The sequence below is a fragment of the Ambystoma mexicanum genome, chromosome 3q (genome assembly GCF_040938575.1).
Source record: "Ambystoma mexicanum isolate Mex_15411 chromosome 3q, UKY_AmexF1_1, whole genome shotgun sequence".
NCBI lineage: Eukaryota > Metazoa > Chordata > Amphibia > Caudata > Ambystomatidae > Ambystoma > Ambystoma mexicanum.
In genome coordinates, this window is record NC_090926.1 from 1214448913 (window position 1) to 1214476673 (window position 27761).

A 27761-nucleotide genomic window follows, 5' to 3' on the forward strand; every position below is an offset into this window, starting at 1 on the left:
TGTAACCCTTAATCCAACCATCTAAGTTTTTCAAACATTCACATACCCAGGTAGCCCAGGGGGTACCATCATGCTTTTTGAGGGTCCTAAACCTCTTAAGGTACTGGGAAGGGGTCTTCCCAAATCTAGCAATTAAATCTAGCTTCACACACTCATAATCCATCCTATCCACCTCACCCAACTCCATCACAACATCAGATGCAACCGTGGGTAGCCTAGAGAAGAGCCAGGGAAGCAATTGATTCCCTGTAAGACCTTGAATACCATGGTTATATTCAAACTTTGCCAACCATTCCAAAATGTCAAACTTAACCTCATACATACCCACAATTTCTATAGGCATACGGGGGTCTCTAGAAGACTCTGGGAGAGAAGCATTTTCAAGAGATATTTTCATTTCTAGTTCATTATTCAACTGCATTTCTCTGAGCTTAAGTTCTGGTGTTTTTGTTCAGTTTGAGCATTTAAACGTTTGAATTCCAGTTCAAGCCTCATTTTCTCTAGAGCAATGAATTCAGGACTGAGTGTAGGTCCTGTGGGGGTCCCAGTGGAGAACGGTTGAGGTTGCTGAGCAGGCATGGGAGCAGAGAGGCCTACATTAGGAGACACATCTGCCTCTTCCAACTCATCATTGACAGACATATTATCATCCTCAATACTTTCCACATTTGCTAGAGAGTCAGGTATTTCAGACCCACTCTCCATACTTTGGTTCTTTAACAACTTTTCAATCAATTCAGTCTTTTTGCCTTTGGCAGAGAGTTTCCTTTCTTTACACAGATTTCTTAGATAATCAGCAGTGTAACGCAGGGGGGTCTCCTGACTGTAGCTTTCCATATCGGACAAGATTAATATTGCTTTTTAGTGATGTTAGCCTTGTGGTTAGTTGATCCAAGGTAATAGCAGCTCTCTAAGTGTACGATCCTCACTGCTATACACCAGTATTAGGCAGAATTATATGCAGTACACTTTGGGAACACCACACAAAGTTAATACTACAAGTGACAGTACAAATTCACCTTTGGTAGAAGCCTGTACTACAAAGTAAAAGTGGTAGCGATGGCTGAGCAGCCAGACTTATCTCAAGGGCAAGTAACGAGGAATCAAATAGTTACACAAAGGACAGCAATTACTATGATTCAAACAAACACTGACTGGTTTCCAAGTAAAAGAATATACATTTATTTACTCTTTAGTTATATAACATTTCACTAAGGTAAGCAGTTTTAAAAATCACAAACTTAATACACCACACCACTCACCATAAATTCCAGACAAGTTAAGCTCACAAAATGAAGTGGGAGCAAAAAGGCACTCCAACGATTTAAAAGGGAGGGAAAGACAAAGTTAATAGAAATTGAACCACACCAACAGGTAAGTACTCAGGGCAATTGAGCAAGAGGAACTACAGTGATAGAATCAGGTACAAAAGGCTTAGGGCCAAAGTCTTCTGCTCAAGATCACACGGTTCAGAGTAGTTTGCGGTAAAGTTCGTGCCACGGGTTACAGATGAGGTTGGTTGGCAGAAAAGTTAGTTCAAAGAGAAGAGAAGGACAAGCCCTCGGATTGGAGAAAGATTTCAAACACTTTCACTGCGGTTGAATGAAACGAACAACCGGATTTGCACAGTACCTTAAAACGGAGAAGAAGCTGTAGCTGAGGCAGACGTTCCTGATAGTTCCTGCAGGCTCACGGTGTCACAAGTCTCTCCCCTTCTCACCTGTTTCTCTTTACTTGCGACCTTCTTGGAATTGACTTCCTTCTTTCGTACGGTCCAGGATTTATACAGGCCTGTGTGCGGGTCTTCGGATTCCAGCAATTTTGCAATGTCCTACGCTGGGTAGCGTTCAAACATCCAGGACCGGGAACCAGGAAGGGAACAGTCTCCTGACTCAGAGGTACGGAAGCGTTGTAGGACTGAGTACAGAAAGGATCCAGGAAATGAAGTGCGGAAGTATGTAGGGCAAGGAAAGGGAACGAACAGGAAAATATAATCAGGAAATCGGGAACAAGCAGACTCCGGCAACACACATCTGACTACTTCAAGCAGTAGCGTTGAGACGCGCAGAGCCGCGGGGGCGTGGCTGTTTAGTAGGAAGTTGCACGTAACGCGCAAGGGCTGGTAAGCAGCGTTTCGAAATTGACGGCCATGTTGGAAGGATCGCAGAGTTCAGACCTCGGTGCATCATGGACCACGATGTCCAGAATGGATGTAATCGGCGGTTCATGCCACATGGTTCCTGAAGCGATTGTCGGACTGACAAGAAGTAGGAAGATTGGAGGGTCTTGCACTACCTAGGGAAGAAACCAGCAGCAGAGCGAAACAACAAATATAAGGTACGCTCCTTAAAACCCAAGCATGGTCCGACCTTCCTGGCTATCCGGTGCACTGTAGCTCTGTACAGCGAATTCGACCAGAAGAGGGGTCCTGGCTTGAAGTTTGGGCGAACAGGTTGGTCCCACCAGCTCAATGGAAGAAGATTCCTGGAGGATCTTCTCTGTCGTCGGATTATGAAAATTCGGACCTGCAGCAGGGCTTCAGCGGGTGGTTCAGTCGTCGTAGGGGTCCTCTTCTGTCAGCTCCTCGTTGGTTCTTTTCTTCCAGTGGCGACTCTGCCTTTCCAGTCCCAGAGACCTGCTTTTTATGCAGTTTTCCCCCATTCACACAGCCTGGCTGTCAATCAAACAGCAGGCTGGCTGTCCTGGCAAGGGCAGTCACCCAGCCAATCAAACAGGAGTGCGACTTGGGTTACCAAGTGAACCCCTGGCAGGGGTCCTAAGACCCCTCCTTCACATCCTGCCTACCCAGACTTTCAGACGCCTTAAGGAGGGCTTCTGTGCAGAAGCCTGCGAAAAAAGGGACCAAACCGGTTTGGCACGCAGAGTAAAACACGAGAAAGACTTTAACAAAAAGAAATGGCAAATAAACCCAGCCGGAGCCGAAATAAAATATTTGGTCAAGCGGGTTTATGTTCGAGGCTAATAAAATAGCCTAAAACAATACCATGGTTATTTAAGATAACCGTGGTATGAAAAATAGGGTAGTTACCACTGCCACCAGCCAAGTCTTGAGAAACCGACAAAAAGGGATAAGAATTAACCCTTTCCAATACTCAATGTAAGATGGGGTGTACTGGGTATGTGATTTAAAGAGACCACATAAAGTTAATGGAAACTTTTACATGTTTCTGGGAGACAGTAGTCAGTCCCAGAAAAATGGAGTCAGTGGGAAGTCTAAAAGACAACCCTGTGTCACTGCACTGAGGGTGCTGTGTAACACACAAAAAAAATGATGCTCATGGAGTAGGTGAGGCTCCAGAGCCCAAGATCACATAATTGGTAAAAACACACACAGCAAAACACATGTAAGAGTGGGAAAAAGGGTTCACACTCTTACCAGGTGAAAAAAAAGAAACCCTAGAAATCCAGCAAAGCTGCTGAGAGACTCATTAGGTAAGGGAAATCAGTCATTTATGAGAATTCTCCCTAACCGACTCAGAGAGGTCTGGCAGGATAGTGAACCGTACCTAGTTAAGACATTTCACATCTGAAAGAAGGGTTAAGGACCCAAACATTGTGATAGACCAGTTGAGAAGGAAGGGGTTGGGGGAGCGCCCCAAAGGGACTGATAGAGAGGCCTGGCAGGAGAGTGAACCTAGCTAAGAGACATAATAGAGTTAAACAAGGGATCTGAGACCCACAGAATGAGACGAGAAGTCCAGGGGAAGAGAACCTTTGACAAAAGTCACGGGAAGTACAAGGGGGGGAGAAAGATCCTTTTGGCCGAATCACGAGAATGCCAGAGGAATGGAGCCATATCCTTTGGCAGAATATAGAACTTTGATAAATGATACTATTGACAAAAGGAACCTGAGAAACGATTGGGGAAGGGAGACGCCTTCCCAATATTGTTTTGTATCTTGGAACTTTGAACTGCTTGAAGCATCCCGAAGAAACGAGTTGTCCTGTTATAAGCAGGGTATAGTTTAGTTATAGGCTTTCTGTTCGAGTGCAAAGGACGGAAATATATTTAGGACATAGGACAGTGGACCTTATACTTTTGATGGACATCCTGGATTTATTCTTGTTTTTGTTTGAGTTAGGGAAACCCCTCTTAGTCACAGGGATAGGTAGGGTTCTTCCTTAGTTTCAGTTCAATAGAAGTCTATACTTACAGGCTGCCACCTTTGTGTCCTGAGTCTACTTCTGCACCCTTACAATACGTAAGACGGCAAAAGATGTAAAGTGATTCGCATAGAATAGCACCATAAAACGTTAACAAAATTGCACCAAAACATAATGAAATAACAAGCATATCTGCATTTAATATTCATGGATCAACTAATATACATATTATCACAACATCACATAAATAATAGTACCTACGCATTAGGTTCAATAAAACATATTCACTAACTCTGAAGGGCATTTTTCTAACTAGTATGCCAAAAATAAAAACAAAACAACATAGCATTGGCAAGGTTGCAGGAGAATTATTGGAGATGGGATTAAAGAGTGGATGAGTTTGGTAGAACACATTTTGCTGAGTCAATGGGCACGAGAGAGTAAGAAGGGATTCCTTTTAGGAGGCAAGGCAAGCATGGCGTCCGCTGGTGGATGTACAAGGTGGTGCATAGCTGGGGATGAGAGGGTGTGAAAGGACAAGCAGAATTGTGGTCCTCTAAGGGTGAAGTGACTGCTGAATAAGTCTGCAATGGCTTGTTTAATTGAGCTGGCATGGAGTGGAAAGAGAGAGGGCACGAAAGAAGGAACTGGCTTCTGCTACCTATGGATCCATTGAATCATATTTTCATTAGTGCCAAGTTAAAGGAGTGACAGGTGGAGAGAGGATTAGGTACAGAGATAAAGTGCAGTGAGCAGCAGTCGGAGACAAAAGGAATCAGTGGAGAGAGGTGGACAAAGCTAATGGATGACTGGAGAAAGATGAAGTCAAGCAGTGCCTTTGTTGATTTACTGTGTAGGGAGAGGTCCGAGAGTATGTATTGAAGCGGAATACGCTAGGCATTCAAGATGTTGCAAGTTTTACGTTGCTCATAAGGACGACTGAGACCTCATTGGGGAAGGGCGACTTTGAAACAAGGTCTTGAATTAGTGATTGTTTTTGGGGAACGTAAGAGGGGCAGATGAACAAGCCCTGGGGATCAAAAGGCCCACTGGCTGACCCTCTTTGCCAATTAGGGAGATCAGTTAAATCAGTGTGGAGATACAGACGCAGTAATTCCAGTAACTGAAAAATGGCTATTGTGAAGGGGTCAGTAATGCGAGGCAGACAACTGCTTGTGACTTTCTCAACATTTGACATTTTAAAAAGTGCAAAGAAAACCAACAACATCTACTCTAACAAGGATCTCCCTACCTGGTCTAGGTTCTAAGGGAAATTATCCTAGCATACACAATACTTGCCCTCCCACTAAACAACAAAACATACAAAGCAAAGTAATAACATGAATAAATGATGATCAAACAACTGATGACTTGGATAACCTTCACCTGTCCCGGGTTGATCCTTTTCCCAGGATTGTCCCAAAGCCACTCTCACCAAGTGTCCATAAAGGAAACAAAGTCTGAAGTCAGTTGTTGAAAAGTTCCAAAAGAAACAAAAGTTCACCCAAATGAAAATCCACTTGTAACAGGTCTTTATCTTCTTGTTGAAAAGTTCCCCTTTCCATTTTCAGTTCCAATAAAGAAACTGCACCAATGGTAATCCTGGATATCCTCTTTCCAGGACAGAATAGATATAGTTCAAAAGGACAACAGTACTGCCCCTGCTTCAACTACTGTCCAAATACTTGTATCCTCTGCATCGACTTCAATCTAATTTTGTCAGGATGCTTCTTCTTAGAGTGTTGCTGCCTTCTCGTCAACTCCCTTTCTGCTACTGACACTGTGAAAGCAGCCTCCTTTGCTTTCACAGTGTTCTACTCCTTCAACACAATGTTTCTGACAATATTATAGACAACCACAGTTCTGTTGGCTCTGCTGCAACTTCAGACTTAATTTGTGGATTTTTTTCCAAATTCATTTTTATTGGGATCAAAACTTTTACAACTCAACGCAGGAATCCTGCAAACATCATCATGTTATTAGACACCAACATGGTTTTGACTTTTCTCCCCACCCCCAAACAATTTTAAACACCCCCACCCACAACTGTTTTCCGGCAATTCTAGGGAAATCTCTTCTTCAGTCACTAAGTCCGCCTTTGACCAGGTTGACCGCAGTATCCTTTGGAGCAAGATGCAGACTTGGGGGTGCGTGTTTGGCTCCTTGAGGTCATAGTGGGCCTACATACAGACAACTTGGCCAGGATTCGGCTTGGTGAAACGGGCCAGCTGTCCAAGGAGATGCGTATTAGCCAGGGGGTGAGAGAGGGATGTTTGTTAGCCCCCTTGCTTTTTAACATCTATATAGCAGATGTACTGGGCAGGCTTTTGGCTATAGCAGGCTGGATGCCAAAGGTTGGTTCCATCCCTGTTGGTGGAATGCTTTATGCTGACTACCTAGTTATATTTGACCATCTATTGACTGGGATGAAGGCCATGTTGGACGAACTAGGGGTATATGCAAACAAAAATTGTCTTGCAGTAAATTTATCCAAAATCATAATTGAGACCAAGGTCAGAAAAGCGTGACAAATTACATGTATCTCTAGGAAGTTCTTAGCTGACCATGCTGATTTTTCTCTCAAAGGGATTGTGATACTTTACAAACAATGGCTCTGCCCTACAATCTTATATGAACTTGAGGTCCTAGCCATGAGAGCTCTGCGATCGTTAGAGGGGGTGGAAACCCGTTTTTTGGAAAACAGTACTGGGTTTAACAAGATCGACCCCGATTGAGTATGTGCGAGTTAAGTCGCCTGTCATTGTGAGCACAACTTGGAATGGATTGTGTCACATCCAGCTTCAGCTGTTTCGGAAAAAATAATTCTCGGCAGATGGCGTTGAGTCGATGTCCCTCGAAGTCCTCTGTCGAGGGTGACCTCATCAGGTGTATAAGTAGCATGCGCCTGGTGGCCTCAGTTCTGTTTTTCCACAAACGTGTTTGCTTTTGAGAGTTGCCGCACCTCGCTAGTAATTATTTGCTTTGCAGTTCTTGAAAAAATATCGACATCATCGACGCCATGTCTTCGTCCTCTACCCCGACTACACTTCGCAGGTGCTTCAAAAAGTCTAAGGAGTGCGATTCGAACATTTTAATCACGGATCCGCATCACTCCTGCCTGTGGTGTTTGGCGGAAGGCCATGATACTGATTCCTGCTCGAAGTGTCAGGCAATGACGGTAAAAGCCCTGCAAAAACATGCCCCATAAAACAAAAAAAAGATTGTTCTCCTCGACATAAGAGTGACAAAAGCGATCAAGGTGCCATAGTGGTTCCTGCCACTCGTCGTCCTCGATGAAACGATCTAAGAGACGCACCATCGGTCGCCATCTTCTTCGTTCTAGTCGGACGAAAGCCCCAGAAAATGGAAGTGCCCCACCAAACATTTGTCATCTGAAGAGTGAGAGGCATTTCGCATAAAAATGCTGGAAATATTTGAGAGGGTAAGCCTCTGTCCGCACCTTCTTTGGAAGCCGGCCGAGAGCGGTCCCATTCTGACACCCGTGCGCCCTTGAGCCCGGGTGGTCGAAGGAAGGTTCATCAAGAACCCTTGAGGTCTTTGGAGGGAAAAACTCACCAGAGTCGGGATGAGCGCTCGAGAACCTCGACACTGTCAAAGACTCCACAACCCTCGAAGACAAAATCTTTGAAGGGTACCCTTGAAACCTCGACACCATCAGCACCATACTATCGACGCCATCAACGCCGCTGTCGGCGTCGACACCAGAACCATTGACGTCAAAGATTCCGGTGGCTTCAGCCCAGCCTACAGATATTGTCAAAACTGACAAAGGTGCCAAACCAAAGCCTACTCTGAAACCAACCACGCCACTAAGTGTTCCAGAAAAAACCTTTACTCCTTTGCCAAGGAAGGAATACTTTAAATCCCTTCCTTCCATTTTTGAGGAGGAAGAGGGATCTGGTTAAGAGGATGCCCCTTTTGGTCTTGAATTTGGAACTCCAAATGCCCCGGAATGTCTTATTTCGGAGGAGAGCAGGATGAGAGACCTCTCCATAATGTCAGTGGCGTTCAGACATCACCTGAAATGGAGGTTGGTAGGCCAGAGCAAGGAGAGCATGCCGACTATTCGTATCGGCTCCTGATGTCCAGGGTGGTCGAGTATCTGGGCTGGGCTAGGCCTCCGGTTCAGTTTGTCCAAGACGATCTTACAGATATTCTAGACCAAGGTCCACCTACAGACCCAATCTTACGTTTTCATGTGGCCTTACAAAATAGGGTAGCCAGAAATTGTAAGTCCCCGGACACCATCCTTGCAGTGGATAAATCCCTCCCAAGAAAATACTGCCCTTCCTGTTGCAACCCCGGCTATCTGTCCAAGCACCCCACTCCCGAGGGTTTGGTGGTCCAGGCAGCCACGGCTACATCAAATAAGGCATTGTACCCTACCCTACCATACCTCCAGGTAGGGACGACAAGCATGTGGATGGATGGGCGCAGAAGATATTTTCAGCTGGAAGTATGGCCTTCAAGTCGGCCAACTCCACCTGTGCCTTAGCCACCTTTTCATACACTCTGTGGGAGTGCATATCAACAGCTGCGGAGCACATTCCAGAAGGGGAGGAAAGCGTTGGTTTCCTAGCTATCATTAAGGATGGCAAAGAAGCCATGCGTGAATCCCTTCAATCTCGATTGGACACTGCGGAACGCATCAGCAGGTCCATGGCTACGAGCACGGTGATGCGCAGATTTGCGTGGCTGCGGAAGTCGGGTTTTGCACCGGACGTGCAATCTCATCTCCTAAACATGCCAATTGACGGGTCTCACCTGTTTGGCAAGGAATGCTCTGTGGTTCTGGAAAAGGGAAGATGTCAGACTTTCATAAAAGCAGTATGGCTTCCACCCATTGTTAGCCTATGAACCAGCGCTTTTCATGTGACAGAGACCAATGCAAAGCCTCGCGATTGGAGGGTATAGGAGTTTTCAAAGTGTTCGCTCAGCGACAGAGGTTCGGGGTGTGCAGGTGGTGACCCACCACCAAAGAGGGCAACTCAAATACCTTTGATACGTTACTAAAGTGTAAAGGGATGAGCATGTAGCTGCAGTATGTTGCAGCTACTTGGGTAGTCTGGGCACTCACTGTCAGTGGCCATAGCATACAGGCAGTGGCCAAGCGCTTTAAAGAAGGTACATTGGTGTCTTGAGAAGAGGATGTCATCTCTTCTTTCCCGTGGCCTGTTCCCATGTGACCAAGGACTGGCCGCCGCGACCTGATCCTGATCCTAGAGGCGGCCATATGGGGGAGGACCACATGGGTGGAGGCAACCCTCAGGGGGATCACAAGACATCATTGGAGGAAAACACATGTCTCCCTTTTCTTTTCAGGGATACTGCTTCTCTTCCTCATGCCTTAATGGCATATTTTAGCCCTTGGCCTAAAATCCCTGTTATGTCTGCTTCATACAATCCCCAACATCCAACAGGGAGTGATATGTTGATAATTGAGACAAGAAAGAGGAACAGAGCAATAAAGATGACAAGAGCTGATAAGGTACCTAAGCAGACTAGTCTTTGGAAGTTCCTTCGAGCTGCCAGGAAGTTTAAATTGCTGACAGATGGGGTGAGAGTGACCCACGGAAGCTGGATGGAGCCTTGAGTCACAAGGAGACCGAACAGCAAGCTACGGCAGAGACCACCAGCGAAAGCAAAACCGAAAGGGACCGCCGCTGTGCGAAGAGAATCCGAGTGGCATAGGACTCGCCGCCTGTGTCGAAGAGGCAGTGGGAGCAGCGCAGAGGGGAACCGACTACGGCTCATATACAGCAGCTAATGGGGGACACACGGAGTCAGCGGGCGGTCCGGTGAAGCAACGAAGAGGTGCGAGTGACGTTCAAAGCACCCGGTAAGCCAAGAGAAAAGAAACAGGTTACCAGGGTGCCTGAGAATGCATGCCCCTCCATGATAAAAACAGAAAGGATGCTGAATGAAACGTGTGAAGGGTTTAATGGGATCTTGAACTATACTGCGAATGGGTCACTGGACCCACACCTGAAAAGAAGAAATATAACAAATAAATGTATGAATGTGGAAATTAACTTTATGAAACCGGCAGTGAGAAGCCAACAGTGGGCAAATATCTTTTTTTGGGTAAAATAGAGGAAAACTGCCTACAAGTCCTGGAAGAACAGCACACCAGGCAAACTAAAGCAATTGAAAGAGACTGTACGTAAAGTGATTGAAAGATTACCCAAAAGTCCTGGCGGGAGAATATACCAGGCAAGCTCAAGTGTTGAAACCCTGGCAGGAGAGTACACCAGGGGAGCTTAAGTGTTTGAAAGACTCTATCCAAGACTAGGCAAGAGAGTACACCAGGCAAAGTGAAAAGGTGTGTGACAAACAACAGTGAAAGGAAGTCTCAAGGAGGGTCCATAGCCTTGAGATTGTGAGCTGTTTTCTAAAGTGAGGGGAAAATCTGGCCGGGGAGTAAACCAGGTGACCTGCAAGTCTTGGTCCTGCACCCAAACTTCAAGTAGAAAAGAAACCCAAAGAGGAGTTATACCCGTGGGATTGTGACTCCCCATTGTCGCTCTGGACTTGCACGTTCTGAACACTCACAAGGCGTACTAGGTTCGTCTTCCCCTCCCCATTGTTGCTTCTTATTTTGTTGTATTTAATTTGTTTAACATTTTTGTAATTACATTGTCTATCATTCCCTGTTGCCGCTTTGAAACAGTATTTGCTTTCTGTATATCTTAAATAAATAAAATAGGAGGAGGAATCTGGGGAAGGGAGTCACTCCCTGGAACTATGAATGCACCAGGTGAATGGAGTACTTTCTTGGGCTACAAGGAACTTGGTTATTCTTTATTGGAATTTCTTGCTTTATTTCATTGGAGAGAAGAGAAACCTGGGAAGGAGAATCATTCCCTGGAACCGTGAATATTGTTCACAGAGAATTTCTTGTTGGATGTATACCTTTTTGTTGGAGTTCAACATTTGTGCACTTTGAGAATCAGAGACGATATCCTTAGCACTTTAGACTTCGTTTTTAGAGTGTGAGGTCTAGGATACGATTTCGGACACAGGGCGTACTTTTTGATTTGGACATATCAACAACAGACAGACCCTTTGTTTTGGTTGAGGTAGGGAAAACGCCTCTTAACATAGGGATAGTGAGGCATGTTCCAACTCCTTTTTCATTTAATAAAAGTTTATATCCAAAACCATGAGTCTTCTGTGTCCGCATCTCATTCCAGGCTCCTCACACTACCTACTGCCAGTCCTTGCAGGAGATTTGGTGTTTACAAACTGTGCAGCAGATGCACTTTAAGGAAGCAGGGAGTACTGTAGGTAATTAACCGAATTGTGCCCGCTGACTCAACAAATGGGGTCACCAATGGGTTTTCCTTTGGACTTGAGAAAAGGAGTCTGGATTGCAAAGAACCCAGCAATACTTTGCCTTCCGGTTGCAGCATCAGAGCAGATGCCCCAGCTAACTCTTCAAGTTCTTCTTGCGGCTGCTTTGGGAAAAGTCCAGTGACAAAGGCACAGTGCAGAAATCATTAACCTAGAGCACTGTTGGGAGCTGGCTGCATATCTAGCTACCGATCAATAGCGAACCACTTAAAATGTTTTCCAGACACCCACTCATGGATGGTTGCCGTATTTGAACTATGGACTGTCTGAATCAATCAACAGACACCCTTGCACAACACACACCCATCCAAGCCCGATCACACCATTACTTGGTCTGACAGCAGCCCCACAGAGCTGTTTAAGTGGAAGGCAGCAGAACTATACTTTGGGTATTAAGAGTCGGAGTACTGAGCGGTGTGTGTGGTAGAAAAAGAGAAGATAAGAGTGGTGAGGGCAAATAAGAGAGTGAGTTGGGGAAAGGAAGGTGGTAGATATCAGAGAGAGGAGAGGAGGTGATGGAGATGAAAAGAGAATGGGTTAAAGAAGGAGAGATGGAACAGAGAAAAGAAAATGGAGGAGAGGAGGAAACAAGAACATGGGAGAGGGGTGAAGGGGAGCCCCCCCCCCCAAGAACATCAGAGTTTCAGATTCCTCTCCCATTTCCTGTCCTCACAGACACACTGGAGCCTTGGCGGGCTTCACAAAGGATTCCTGCCAAAGACAAAAGTCAAACCAGAACCTCCTCAACCCAGCATGGCTGAAGGACCAAGATGGGACAAGCAAACAAGAAATGCCAAAAACAGAAAAGTCACCATTTTGGATCAATGGTGACACTTCTGTGCACTACCGCAGCTGTAAGTACAGCCTTGGAATAAACATTTCACAAATGTAGGTAGGATAACACCACTGCCACCAGCCATTCACATTAGCTTGTCACCACAACCAGAAAGTTGCAGGAGCAGTGAGAAATGCGATACTGTGTAACCCCTCAACATTCCACATAAGGGAGGGTGTGCTGCTCTCCCAATATAAAAGATGGTAAAAATATCCCCCTATAACAAAAAGGGAAGCCCAAGCGGCTCCCAGCCACACTGCACAGAGAGCGGTGTGTGTTGCAAAGGTCAGACAGGTGCTATGAAACGTAGGGGAAAGTATTTATCCAAGAAAGAGTTACAAAAAGAACTATAAAAGTATCCCAAACGATAGGGTAAAAGAATGAGTGAGTGTGGAAAAAGGTTCCCACTCACTTAGGGCAACAGACCAAAAATCCAGTAGTCCAGCAGGAAGTGCTGAGGGACTCGCATGTGGAGGAGATTGTGCATACAAATTTAAATCTACCATAACAGAATGTACAGGGGATGAGAGTCAATCCCCAGAACGTCTGTATTACGAAAGATTGTACAGTTGTGGAGAGGCCTAAAGCTGTAACCAAAGATCATGGAGACCTGCAAGATGAACTTGCACTTTGCCACCACAAGAGACTTACAAGGTGCAATTGCCAACACCAGAGTCTGAATGATCGAAGGGAGCCACAACAGGAAAGTCCATGTGGTCTAACACATGATACTGTCAACTGGAGCAATGCCAAACAACGATTCAGTGATGGCTAAGAAAGAAGGGCTGAACATTATAGATCCTGGAGACTGAGTGACTGTTTGCAGCCAAGAAGGTAAACCTTGACTAGAGGAGACAGGGAAAGACTGAGGATCATGGTTCTAACGAAAGCTCGTCTGACTTGTGAAACCCTAAACCCATCCTGTGAATTCGGTCAAAACCGAATCCCTTTTTTATGGATACAAAAGTGTACTTGCATGTGGTGTTGAGTTGTCTATTCCTTGACTGTGGCGGGTGATAGAGAGCAACCATTTCTTTTGTAGGAACCAAAAGATTAGGTTGACAGTGACCAGAAAATAACCCAGGACAGCAGCAAGTATTTGTCTGAACACACAGCTGTGGATTCCTCATTATCACCTTTTACACCACCCTCCTTCTACTGTGTGGTTCTTCAGTGCAGGTGCCTTCTATACTGCAGGGCTCGATCCATGCCTGTAGATTTACTCCCAGCTTGTATCCCTTTCATAGACTGGGCTCTTCCGGGAACCTAGTTTCCCTGTCAAGCATACGCTCTGTTTTGATTCTTCTACCAAGCAGTGTGTATGTAGGTGTGGATTATTTGATGCATTGCCAGATGACTGCTGCGTGTGCCCTGAGAAGGTGATTATTTTGCACACTGGCATGAATGCATTACAGACATTTAGGCTGCTTTACACTGCTTCCTCTGAAACCCCAAAGAAGAATTTGTCAAACTTGGGCAGATCAAAAAGATGGAGGAAGTTGATTGCTTTATCTGCACAGGTCTGTGCCTGCTCCAGAGGTAGTTCAACTCTTCTTCCTACTGGCTCACGAACATTATCCCGTATGGATGCTGCAGAACCCTGCCAGTTTAATTTATTAGCCAATCGACAGCAAGATAATGTTTCTCATTACAGGCTAGATCTGCTGGTGACTTCTAACATCAATGGAAACACCAGCTATTTTGATGTTCCTGAACCTTTGCCTGACTTTGGAGGTAACTAAAGCCTTTTTGCTTCACTTCCTTTGCTAAACTCATTTACTTTGCGGGCTCTGTTGAGCCCTTACAGTTACAAGTGCAGGAGGACTATATTTTTAAAGTTGCACATACCGGTTTACGTTGCTGAGTTTCAGGGGTACTTTTGTATACCTTTTCTTTTGTTTTCAGTAAACATTTTGTTTCCATTTTGATGTGCGTAGGACAGGCTGGTGGCAGTGAACTGTGTTTTGTACATTTTTTTGGTGCACCATCTTTTTTTACGAATAATGCAATTTCGAGTTGCATATATTCAAAATTGCTGACTTTGCCCAGGAACTAAACTGTATCCCGCAAACGAGTATACCGTATGGGATACATTACTCACCGTAATCGTATTTCTGGTGCTTGTGGATCTGCTTAGATCACATGCTCTGCATAGTGTGACTTCTAGTGGAAGACGCAGAGTATTACAAGATTTGTTTCTGAAACTCGAAAACGGACGTCTATAGGGTGGGATTAGTAATACTAATCCTAGTGTGATGTGTACTGTACCTCTGCTCCTTCACGCATCGAGGTCCCTCAGATTGTTTTTTTCTGCCATAGAAGTTGGTCACAAATGCAGAGTTCTCTTCTAGGCTGATGCCTTTGATTTACTAAAGTTATATTGGTAGAATGTCTTCCTTTCCTTTACTGTTCACCTTGCTGCACGACTGCTCATCCACTCAACGGCTCCTGACGAACACCCACAGCATCTACGACTGATCGATTGACGCCAGACACAGCCTTTTAGACCTCTTCGGGCATCGGCCCTACTACATTAGGGAGAGAGGGGGGAGGTTCTCTGTAGTGACTCCTTTTAGAGAATGCTTATCCTATTAGCCCCTTTTTTCTTGTTTTCGCCCAACTGCCCTGTCTATACATAGTGGACAAAACCCCATTTAAACTTTTGTCCCTCCTGCCGTCGTAAATGTCTGTGGAAAGACACGCACCGCGTGTGCAACCATTGTTTCTCGAGAGATCACGCTGAAAAACCCTGTAAATCTTGCCAGCTTTTCTACCTAAAGTCCCTGAAAATTTGACAGATGAAACGCCGGGCTGCTCACGTTATTCAAGCCGAGGCTTCCATAGACGTGACGGAAGACTACAGTGACTACAGTGAGGGGAGTTAAGGAGTTATGAGTGACGCTGAGGGTGATCGAGATCCATCCTGACCCCAAGTGCAGGCCCCTGACTCCGAGAAGCAGGCTGGCGGTCCTGTGATGGAGACAACACCCGGCGGCCACGGCACACATAAGCATAAACTCACTAAAGACATACGCCACGACCGACACTTGAAGACGCACTCGTGCGCCAAGGCCCATGCGGTGACCGGGGATAAAGCCTCAGGTTCTCACTGTCCTCTGGGCCATCATGCACGTTTTCGCCTATTGACTACTCCCGAAAACGGAAAGAAAAGGTCTGTTCGGACACTGAAAGCAAGGTGGACGAAAAAAAAATGTAATTTTGACACCATTAACTCATGAAGCCACCCAGAGTCTTCTACTCCCTTAGACACCCTCTCTGAGGCTATGTGCCATAAAGACACCCTACCCACAAAGACCACCCCAACAAAATATTTTACCCCTTCCCAGGGCCCTATCATCTCTGGCTTCTTGCCAGAATGTCGTTTTACACCAGAACAATTTAATAAGATCTTAGGGCGAATGTCCTGTTTCGTGGACTTTATGGACAAGCACCCAGATCAGTTAACAGTACTCAAGGATGCCTCGCAGCAAGGGGCATCAGCAGAGCAACCCCCTGCCAAGAAATTCCACCTCGAGCCACAGCCCAGCACCTCTGCTCTGGGCACTCGGGCCTCAGCACCCAAGACAGCTCTCAATATCAAGGCCCATTGTTAGGGAGAATTCTCATAAATGTTCTAATTCCCTTTAACTTAGAGACCCCCAGCAACTTTGCTGGATTTTGAGGACTTGATTTCTTTACCTGGAAAGAGTGCTAGCCTTTTTCCCCACTTGTTCATGTATTTTGATGTGTTTTACTCTTGTGTTCTTTGATTATGGAGTTTTAGATAACTCAATAGGCATCATCTATTCATGTGTGTTACACAGCACCCTCAGTGCAGTGACACAGGGAAGCTTTTCAGGCTGTCCCAAGGTTTAAATACCTTTCTGGGATAAACTATTTCCCAAAGAAGGTAAGATTAAATTGACTTTACTAGTCTTTTTAAATTCCTAGACCCAGCACACACTATCTTCCTATAGAGTGCTGGAGGGGTTACCTAGTATCCCGAGTCAAATGCTACCCTTTCCTATCGAAATGGCTGGTGGCAGTGGTTTTACAACAAACTACCACGATTTTTCCCAACCGCGAACACTGGTAGCTAAAAATCGCAGGAGAACTGTTTTTCAAGATGGCGCCTTAAGCCCCTTTGTTTAAACAGGTTGTGGTATTCTTTTTTCGCCATTTCTTTTCGGAAAGGTCCTTTTAGAGTTTGTCTCTGTGCGCCAAACCATGTTTGGTCCCTTTATTTCTATGCCTTTGGCAGGCTTCAGGACTGAAGACCGCCTCTGGCACCCGAGTGTCTGGGGTGAGCAGGAAGTGAGGGAGGTGCCCGCCTGTGCTTAGTCTCCTAGGAGACCCACATGCACTCTGGCAAGATTGGATGTCTGACAGTCCAGCAAGGCTGGAATGAATGGTAGAAAACTGTTTAAAAGGCGAGTCTCTTGGACTGAAAGGCAGAGTCGACCACTGGAACGAAAGAACCGAAGACGAGCTGAAAGAGGATGGCTGATGCAACTACTGGACCGTTGGTTTGCCCGGTGGAGCCCTGCTGCAGGTGCGAATCGCTAAGTTCACCTCGACAGAGAAGCCCCTTTAAGGACGACTTCTTCCTTTGAGTTGGTGGGACCAATCAACCCGTAAGCCACCTGGATACCATTCTCGGAGCTGGTTAGGATTAACCAGGGGGGAAGGACACCAGCTTGTGTGCTTGAAGAAACAGCAACCGGAATCGAAGAATTGCTCATTTACCAGCTTTGTGACCAGTCCCCGTGCACTGCAGGAGTCCCCCCACATCCTCCCTCTTGTCCCCACAACTGAGGCACAGTAACAGCGAGATCTGCAGAAGCTGCCAGGAACAGACGTCTTCAGCTGCATCTTTTTCTTCAAAATAAGGTACTCTGAAAACCCGACCGAGAGAACTTACCTCTCAGTGCGAAAGTGCGTACAACTTTGGCAACTTGCAGGCCTAGTCAGCTTCTGACCTGATATACAAACCTTTCTTCCGTGAACTACTTCTAAGAACCATGGCAAAGACTTTTCCGTTTTAAATACCAGAACCGTTTTTACCTATACAAGACATTAATTAGTCCATTGACTTTGGCCTACCGACGCATTGAATCAACTCCTCTGGTGAACTCAAACTGTTTGCACTGTTTTAGAGTATCTGTAATATTCGTTTTATTAACTTACGCCTTTTTGCTCCTACTTCAATGCTATTTTGCTCCTACTTCAAGGGAGCTCAACTGCTTAGTATTCCGTATTGTAGTATAACCTTTGTGTTTTATTGGTTGCCTCATTAAGTAAATGCATTATAAATGATTGTGTAATAAATTAAGAAGTGTTTTTTTACCAATAAACCTTGAGTCCAAGTGTCTGTCTGAATACTTGTCATTGTTGAACTTTGTGTAACACCCTTACAAGCTCACATTCCCTCTTGAGATAAGCCTGGCTGCTCAGCTCGCTACCAAAAACTGTGTGGTATAGACTTATACTAAAGGTTGGTTTTGCTTACACCTGTAGTCATAGTTGTGTGTAATGATCCCAGAGGGTACTGGATGCAAACTCTGCCTAACACCCATTGCACAACTCATATTCTTACAACCAAGCATGGTCTCAGGGACATCCCTATAGCAGGATCAAAGCCAGTACTACGATGATGACATTTATGTAGCACAATCACCCGACCATCAGGACAAGCCGGTTGCAGACTCGCCAGTTGACAACCAGCTACATTATAATGAACTGTTACTGAAGGTGGCCCAACATTTCAACATTGACACTGTGAGACACTAGCCGATAAGGACTTTGTAAAACATCCTGGGGGGGACAAAAAGGCAGCCACTCAATTCATACCTTTCTTGCAATCAATACAGAGACGTATTGAACCATCCCTCTTAACGCCTAGTCTTACAAGACCAGTCAACCCAAGAATAGAAACGTTCAGGCCCGCACCCGCTGACCCCCTTTACATTAGGGGCCAGCTCAAGCTGGATTCTCCGGTAGATACTACCACCAGAAAGAGTGCAGGCACTCCCCTGGCGTCGGCAGAAGTCCCGCCAGACAAGGAGAGTAAAACGGTGTATACATTTTGGAGAAAGGTAGCTTCCTTTGCAGCGTACCAGACAAGAATTGCGAATTATACAACCTTGTTAGCTAGTTACGGCAGCCACAAGTGGGACGAGCTTGAACAACAACTACAGGCCGTTCCAGAACCATGGAAGGCCCAACTGCTTTAAACTGTTTCTGAAGGCAAACAGGTCTCAAGCTGCATCCTGAAAAACAGCGTTGATGCCGCGGACAAGGCGGGATGCATCATAGCAACCCTCCTGAACATGCCAATAGAGACGAATGTCCTGTTTGGTAAGGCGGTGGAGGACGCCCTAAAGAGTACCAAGGATGAGTACAGCACTCTTAAGTTCTTTGGGCAGTTGACTAACAGACCTTATTCCCAACGTGGTACCCCAAACTCGAAGAGATTTTGGGGCCAGAGTGGACAACGCTCCTCGAGCTACTCTCAGTGAGGACAGTCCTTGTCCTGGAACCAGTCTCAAGGCCAAGGATCCTTGTATAGTTTTCAAAGGGGGAATAAAGGAGGCAGAGGTTGAGGCAGACCCTCACCTGGGTGAGGCTCTGCCCCTCTAAAACAATGACACACCATTTCAGGTCACCTCCCATGCCACTCCAGTAGGAAGCCGAATCACTCAATTCACCCACGCGTGGGAGGGGATTACCGGACAAATGGGTGTTGTCCACCATGGCAGGCAGGTACTGCATCAAGTGCTTCAGAAACCACCTCACCGCTCGCCAAGACAGAAGAAACTGACAGCAGAGGAAACAGCTATACTGCATGAGGAAATAAAGGCGCTGCTGGAAAAGGATGCAATAGAAATTGTCCCTGCCAACCAGGTAAACAAGGGTATCTATTCAACATACTTCCTTGTGCCAAAAGAAATCTTACCATGCACCCAGTACTAGATCTGCGCCCCGCAAACAAGTATGTCAAACCACACAAGTTTCGCATGACCACGCTTCAGGAGGTGATTCCACTCCTGAAATGGGAGCCCTACATGGCGACATTGGACATGAAAGATGCATACTTTCAAATTTCAATGCACCCTGCGCACACATTCCTGCGTTTCAAGATGGCGGGAGTACACTCCAGTTCAAAGTACTCCCATTCGGCATCGCCTCAGCACCAAGAGAGTTAACCAAGGTGCTTGCAGTATTGGCAGCACACCTGCGCAGAAGGTCCATCCCAGTATACCCTTATCTGGAGGACTGGCTGATCACCGGAGAATCTCCTCAAATTTGCAGACTAAATACGCAAAAAACTATAGACCTTCTTTTCAATCTGGGCTTCTCCATCAACAAGAAAAAATCAAGTCTAATCCCCAGCCAAACAAAATCATTTCTGGGGGCTATTCTAGAATCAAAGGAGAAGACAGCATTCCCCTCAAACGAGAGAGGACGAAACATGCTGCTGCAGGTAACAAGGTCGGTCACCAGATAACGGTATGCAAAGCAATGCGCTTGCTAGTTATGATGGCCTCTTGCGTTTACTTATTTCCTCACGCGTGACTGCGCATGTGTCCAATGCAGAACTGCTTAGCGAAGCAGTGGTCTCAGGCAAGCGGACAGTGGGATGAGCTAGTGGTTGTTTCGCTAACACTGGTTCAGACTCTTCACTGGTGGTCCAAGGACAGCCTGTTAAAAGGAAAGCCCTTTTGCGCTTCACCAGCCCAAGCAATCCTAACTACAGGCACCTCACTCGCCGGGCTCACTACCTCCAGTGGCTACTGCCCAAAGACATATCAATTTCCTGGAGCTCTTGGCAGTCCTCAAATCTCTTCAACCTTTTCAGCAGCATCTCCAGGATCAGACAGTGCAGGTCCTCACAGACAGCACCACAACCATTTTCTATCTGAGCAAACAGGGAGGCACGCACTCTCTAAGTCTGTCCCAGCTTTCTCAGAAGATATGGAGGTGGGCGCTCAAGCGAAACATGTTTCTAGCATCCCAACATGGTCCAGATGAACTCAATTCTCAGTCAGACACGTTGAGCAGACACCCTCTACCAGAAGAACACGAGTGGCAACTCGACAGAGATATCCTAGACGGAATATTCTAACTATGGGGTCGCGCCCTCTATATTTGTTCACCACAAAGCTAAACGTTCCAAGCCCAGACTTCGTGTCCAGGTTTCCCCAGCCAGGATCCAAAGGGAACGCCCTGTGGATGAACTGTTCAAGGAAATTTGCTTACGCTTTTCCTCCCCGACACCACTCCTAGTAGCTCCTATGTGGGCGAGACACCCTTGAATTCCACATCTGCTCAAACTGGCGATGTGCTACCCGATCAAGCTCCCTTGCCCATACAACATGTTGACACAACACATGGGGGCATCCCTACACCCACGGCCACAGTCAATGAACTTGGCAGCTTGGCTCCTGAAGTCATAGAGTTTGGCCACTTAAGCCTTCCACAAAGGTGTATGGATAGCCTCAAGGAAGCACGAAAACCCAACACCAGGCACTGTTATTTTAATAAGTGGAAGAGATTTGTGATATGGGGCACATCACAATCACTAAACCCATTAGAATGTTCTCCAGTGAACATTCTCCATTACATGCTTAACTTACTAGTCTCCGGCCTAGTATTCAATCCCTTAAAGGTACATCTGGCGGCCCTATCGGCTTACACCATTACACAAAACAAGGTGTTCTGGTGGAAAGTCCCCGTCATCAATGCATTCATGAAAGAGGTAAAGATGCTATACCCGCCAATTTCCAATCCTCACCCGGTTTGGGATCTCAATGTTGTGCTCTCCAAGATCATGGGGCCACCCTTTGAGCCTATGCACAAGGCCAGCCTAAAACATCTCGCCTATAAAACTGCATTCCTGGTAGCTATCACCTCCATAATACGAGTCAGTGAGCTATAGGCTTTATTGGTACAAGACCCTTTTTCATCATACACAAGGACAAGGTTGTCGTCCAAACACATACTAGGTTTTCACCGAAGTTCATTTCAAAGTTCCATGTAAAACAGTCCATAGAACTTACCACATTCTTCCAGAATCCTTCAAACGCTGTAGAAAGAAGCCTCCATACACTTGATGTACGGAGGGCGGCTTTGTACTATGTGAACAAAACAAAGCCCCTAAGTAAAACAGACCAACTCTTTGTTTCCATAGCGCCTGGTAGAGAAGGCGATCACATATCAAAGGGCGCCATCTCCAGATGGATAGTCAGATGCATACAACTCTGCTATTCCCTATCCAAAAAGGTTCTACGTTTTACACCAAGGGCACACTCTACCAGAGGTACAGGGGCTACGTTAGCTTTCATTACAAATGTCCCTCTAGACGTAAAGCTATATGCTATATGCAGAGCTACTACATGGAGTTCCATCCATACGTTCACACAACATTACTGCATTGACACACATTCTAAAGTAGATTCACAGGTGGGTGGGACAAGTGGTCCTAAAACATCTTTGCTGCTGTACATTCTAACTTCCCACATCCTTCTCCAGATACTGCTCGCTAATCTATGCACAGCATGTGATCTAAGCAGATCCACAAGCTCCAGAAGGGATACATTACTTAAGTTAATCGTATTTCTGGTGCTTGTGTCTACTTAGATTGACATGCGCCCACCCTTCCTCCCCTACTTGAGTAGAAGGCGCGTATGAGTTGTGGGGTTCTCTGTTTCTGCTTTATAACGTCTGTACTCAGGCTATACTTCATGCAACCTCATGTCAGAAACAAACAATCTGAGGGACCTCGACTCGTGAAGGACCATGGGTACAGTACACATCACACTAGGGATAGTATTACTAATCACGCCCTGTCGACGTCCGTTTTCGAGTTTCGAAAACAAATCTTGTAATACTCTTCGACTTCTACTAGATGTCGAACTATGCAGAGCATGTGAATCTAATCAGATACAAGCACCAGAAATACGATTACGGTGAGTAATGTATCCCATACGGTATAATCGAAGGGGGCACCAGAGGCAGTAACAGTCCCCCGCCACGTCACAGAATTCGGGTCCATGGACCAGACAAACATTCTGGGAAAACAAAAACCAGGCCTGTAACTGCCTCTGCAGTAACAGTGTTCCGCCACGCACAGCCCGGTTTATTTATTTATTTTTTCAATGTTTGTCGGGTCCATGGACCTGATTAATTTATTTATTTTCGCAATGTTGGTCGGACCCAGGACAGAGGTTTCTGATATCATCCACTGGAGTCAAGAAGATGGACCTGTGCTGAAGACCCAAAAGACTGCTGCTGCAGATAACCAGCACTGCCAACGCCATCTCCGGTGCAACCTTGCTGCTTTGGAATGATCCTAGAAAAACCTTGTCGGTGCATTGACCAGACCCTTGTACTGGTGGGATCAGCAAGTCCCAATTTCTGCACTACAAGTTCACCTGTGAGCTGGCAGAAGTGGTCTGGGACAATCCTGTGGGCTGACGAGCCTGCGGAAGTGCATCTCTGCTTCACCGGCCATCGTCCTGAGCTGTAGCTCGGGACTCTGCAAGTCGTTGACTTGTGGCCCAAGTTCATCAATCCCGCAGTTGCTGCTCTTCTGCATGAAGGGGGCCTTCCCAGAGCTGTCTTCCACCATGAACTGCACCTGTCTCCCCCAGGCCAGGGGATCTCTGCTTCTATTCTGCTCTGCCATTCCCTCTGTCTATTCATGTTGTGGGATCTCTGATGGCTGCTGCCCTGACGTGCCTAGGCCATCCTGCACGAAGTTTGACGGAACCGTCCTACCGGAGCATAGAAACGCTGCATTGCTCGACCCAATCCTGATGCCAAAATCAGCCACTACACCTGCGACCATTGGACCTTCATTGAGTGGAACAACGGCAGAGTAAATGTTGCCAGCAATTCTAGTAAACTTTGGATGGTCACTCAGAAAATCTGAATAAGAAATGGAAGTGTGCCTACCTGTTCTCAAGCCTCCCCCTGCCCCGCTATAGGGATTGTATGTGCATAAAGTCCATTCCTTAACTCTCTATTGCCTGCCTGAAATTGTCTGTGTTCTATTCAAGGATCCCCTGTCCCCCCAGGGTAACCCCTGGTGGGGTGGGATTGAGAGAGTAACCCATAAGACATTTACTTACCTGGTATCTTCCAAGGTGTCTTAATTCTGCACTTCTACCAACCTTTTTGCTTTAACAAGGCTTGTTCTAGGGGGTCTTAGGCTTCCTTCTCCTCCCTCAGGTTCTTACCTGGACCTTGGCCCTCATTACGACCTCGGCGGTAGCCATGCCGCTATTGGCGGCATGGCTGCCGCTGAAATCGCGTCCGGGTCCACAGAATGAGGAAATACCGGGCCATTCCGAGTTTGGAAGGCCAGGTAATTCCTCCCTCCAAGGACCCGGACCCGGTCCTTCCTCATTCCCATTTCAGCCCCCATAGGGCTGAATGGGAATGGGAGAGGGAGTAAACAACGGGCCATTACGAGTTGGCCCGTTGTTTGTTCCTTCTTCCCCTCGCGGGACCCGGTAAGCACGCCTGGTTTGACCAGGCGTTACTTACCAGGTCCCGCTAGGGGACCTCGTAATGAGGCGGTATAGGGTTAACGGCGCCAGCACCTTTTACGGTGCCGTTAACCCTGTACCGCCAGGGTCGTAATGAGGCCCCTTGACTCTGTTGAGTCACTAGCCCTGTTAACCTGATCAGGAAGGACTGTTTAAACTATATGTGCCTTAAATGTATAAGGCATAGTACATGGTTATTGATTTAAATCCAGTTCTGTCACTTTACTGTTTACAGTTTCTCCTGCTTTATTGATGTGTTTTATTGATTTGAATTGCTTTGCTGTGTTTAAGTGTAAAGTGTAGGTAATCTCACTTTAAGACTACCAACTGTGTACTGGGGTTATACATATTCATTTTACAATTAAAGAAGTTGTCTGCCAATTTCCAAGTATAATATCAAGCCTGTGTGAATTCAGGTTACAACAATTTGAGACACTGGTGTACACTGTTGCTTTAATGTATCTGTGGGGAGGAGGGCAACACAAGGTCACTCTTATAAATCAGATATTTTTTCTTTCCCCTGTAAGAACGCGTGGAAAGGATACCATGGATCGCACCAGAGTGTGTTCACGATATCAGCAAACTAAGCACCTCTGCGGACAAGTGGAGCTTTGGGACCACGCTACTCGAGATTTGTTTCAATGGGGAGGTTCCGCTGAAGGAGCGCACGCCCTCGGAGGTTGGTGATATCTGAGATGTGTTTAATGTTTTCCTGTTTTGTTATGTACATAATCTGACCAAAGGCCTTGAGGCTATCCTGTGGAATAACAATTTACCTCTTTAACCTACATGCACAGTGTCAGTGGCCTTCTGGTCGACCAAACAGTCCTTGAATAGTCCAGGTGGGCTAAGCTAGTCCCATGGTCCCCTCCTGCTGCAGTCCTCTTTCCTGGGCTCTGAGAAAGCTGGCGGGGGGAGTGGAAGCTGTGACAGGACCAACCCTTACCCAACACGGGTGCGTGAGTGCAGGCAGGTCCCCTCCCCATCCCTCCTTACCTGTGGTGATGGCGGTCTCCAAGCAGTAGAAACAGCACAGCAGCTGCGAGGGAGACGCTGGAGCAGCGGTATGCAGAAAACAAAGGGGTGCCACGAGCTGCACAACACCAGGCCATCAAACGAGACAGCCCAGCAGACCTGAAGCAGCAAGCAGGACAACATTGGTTGCCACGAGAGGAGAATGAAATTAGCCCCGTAGTCTATCAGTGTTTCTTCCAAAAGGGGGAAGGCCTACGAATCAGATGAATGAAGGCAAATGAAAGCACCGCTCATTACTCCCTGAGAATACTAAGCGGGAATAGGCCAGGAAGAGTTAGAAGTTCCCTAGGTAGCCAGACATCCGGCGATTTAGGGAAAACACCTGAAGTGAAGAAAGAGAAAATGACAGATAGGGGTTACTGGTCCTAGTATTACTAACAGCCCGTTGGGGACGTCCGAGCTAGGGTGGTGGGAATCAAGTCTGGGGCAGGCGAGAGAGAAAAGGGCCAGCCCTAGCGCCAATCCCACTGAAATCCCAGCAGGTCCGATGAACCTTAAGAGTAAAAGCCATTCTGAGCAATTTTATTTCAATAAACACCCTTGAACTTTCCTTGAGAGTCAGTGTGATTCTCTGTGGTGGGTCACACTGTCACTAAGCATACAATTGGTATAACCTAACCTCTATCACTCGCACACTCAGATCGTGCTGTTGTTTCTAAGTTCTTCGGGCTTTGTTCCTGCAATCTGGTGAGGTCCTGCTGAAGAGTGGGTAAAGGATTAATCCACATATTTTGCAAATTTTTATATGCAAATGAAATATGTGATCTTGCACCCCTTTGGGGTCTGCTCGGGTGATAAAAGGAACCACACTTTGCTTCCTCTCTCTTAGCATAAGGCACCAAGGGAGGAAATACTCTGCAGAGCAGTTAGTTTGGTCACATTGTGTGAAACTCACTGAAATATAGCTACACTGGAAGCACAGTTGCATATCCACTAATATGTTAATCAGGATTGGAATTGCCTTTACCTCCCCACCCTGTAACCCTCGTCTCTCCACTCTCCATAGTCTTCCAAGTGATCCCTCAATGTTACATACAGGCGCCTTTTGCTGTATGCATATTACTGTATCATATAACTGTATCTGTTTGTTGTACAGCGCTGCTCAGCATACACTCGCCTTGAAAACCACAATTCTGCACATGGTTCCATAAGTGACTGTGCCAAATTTCTGGTGCACCTCTCTGTCTTCCGCGTTGACTATGCTAAATTACTATGGCCCACTTCGAATATGTAGTTTACTTATGATAATATTAATAATAATAATATTTATTGTGATTTAGTTTACATTGAAACTTTACACAAACATTTATAACAGTACAAAAAGGTTATTAACATAAAAACACATATTACTCCAGGAAATCAAATACTACACTAAAACTAATATTTCATATGCAAATAGAAAAACTATCGGCTTACAGTTAAGTATTCCAGTGCTCACATCTTCAGAGCTATACAACAGGATAAGACTACACATATAGGCCACTGCTCAAGGTTCACTTCCAGTTCTTAAGCAAGAGAACATAAGTAGCTTACAATGATGTCAATCACCTTGTGTAGCGATATTTCTGAATCATACAGGGAGTTCACTTTAATTCCAAAAGTTTTCGTTCCGTTTATAAACATTATTAACTCCTCATATTGTTATGCCTAGACTGACTTCAACCTTCAACCATATGTTATACAGTGCCATTAATAAGCTCATACTATTAGAGTTAATACAATGGAGCCAAAATAGTTCCTCCTTCATATATTGATAGCTATGTACGTGTTTACCCACCAGGAGGTTGATAACACTCGTCATTTTCTGGCATTCTGTTAGCAAGTGTTTAGCTGTCTCCAACTGCTCTTGCTCATGACAAAGACGACATAGTCGTAATTCTGTTGCAGTCTTATCCCTTCTGCCAGTAACCATTAGTGTAGGTAATTGTTGAAGCCTTAGCAGTAGTATAAAGCGTCTGAGTCTTACAGCTGGGCACAGATTCAAATAGCTCTGGGATTTTTTGAAGTTGTATAGGCTATACTAGACAAACTGGTAGCTTTTTTGTTCTCGGAGAAGCTCGTAGTTCTCCAGCCAGTCCCAGAGCTCTGTATGTTTTTCCAGTGCCCTCTATGCTTCGTCTGGGTCACTTCCTCTCCGTATTTTCCACCCGATATCGGTCAATAATTTGGTCATCTGTTTCTTGGTTGTGCACAGTGAATCTGCACTTGACATTTATTGGTGGGCTGCTATTAATAGCCCATTCCTTGTGTTACTAATCATTTTCAGATATAGTGTAGCCCGCTTTTTTGGTACTAACGCTTTTAATGAGATCAACCCAAGTTCCAGTCTTATTATTGCCATCGGTATGCCAGGTGGTAAACCCAGTATGGAGCGCCAGAATTTCCCTTCTATCACCTGTAGCCATTTCACATCTATATCAAGGAGGGCTTCCAAACCGTAGATTATCATTGGGGACAAAACGTGCATATACAGTTGTCGTGTAGCCCAGATGGTAAAACCTCCCTGATTAACGGTGAATCTATGGAACAGTGCGGTCAATTGTGCTGCTCTAATAGCACGTGTCTGTTTGCATAAATTATAGTCGCCAGTGATCTCAAATTCTATGCCCAAATATGGATACTGTGGAGTGTAAGCAATATTCTCTATGCCTACACTAAATTGTACACAGGATGTATTCCTATTGGTATATCTCACAACCTTTGTTTTTTCCAGGTTAATCTTGAGGCCATTTTCCTCCGCGTATTCCCAAAGGGCAACGGACGACCTTTGTAACCCACTGATAGTATGATCACAAATTACTAGGTCGTCCTCATAGGCTAATACGGGGCAGAGAGAATCA

The 27761-nt window shown here is 45.9% G+C and overlaps 1 protein-coding gene across 2 annotated transcripts in view; it reads left to right on the forward strand.

Moving 5' to 3' along the window:
• The window catches only part of TYK2 (tyrosine kinase 2), a 1212497-nt gene that overhangs the window by 957472 nt on the left and 227264 nt on the right, over positions 1-27761 (forward strand). For both annotated transcript variants that reach the window (XM_069604089.1, XM_069604090.1), the window contains exon 16: positions 24414-24565. In XM_069604089.1, coding sequence (XP_069460190.1) covers positions 24414-24565 — 152 coding nt within the window. The remainder of the gene's footprint in view (positions 1-24413; positions 24566-27761) is intronic.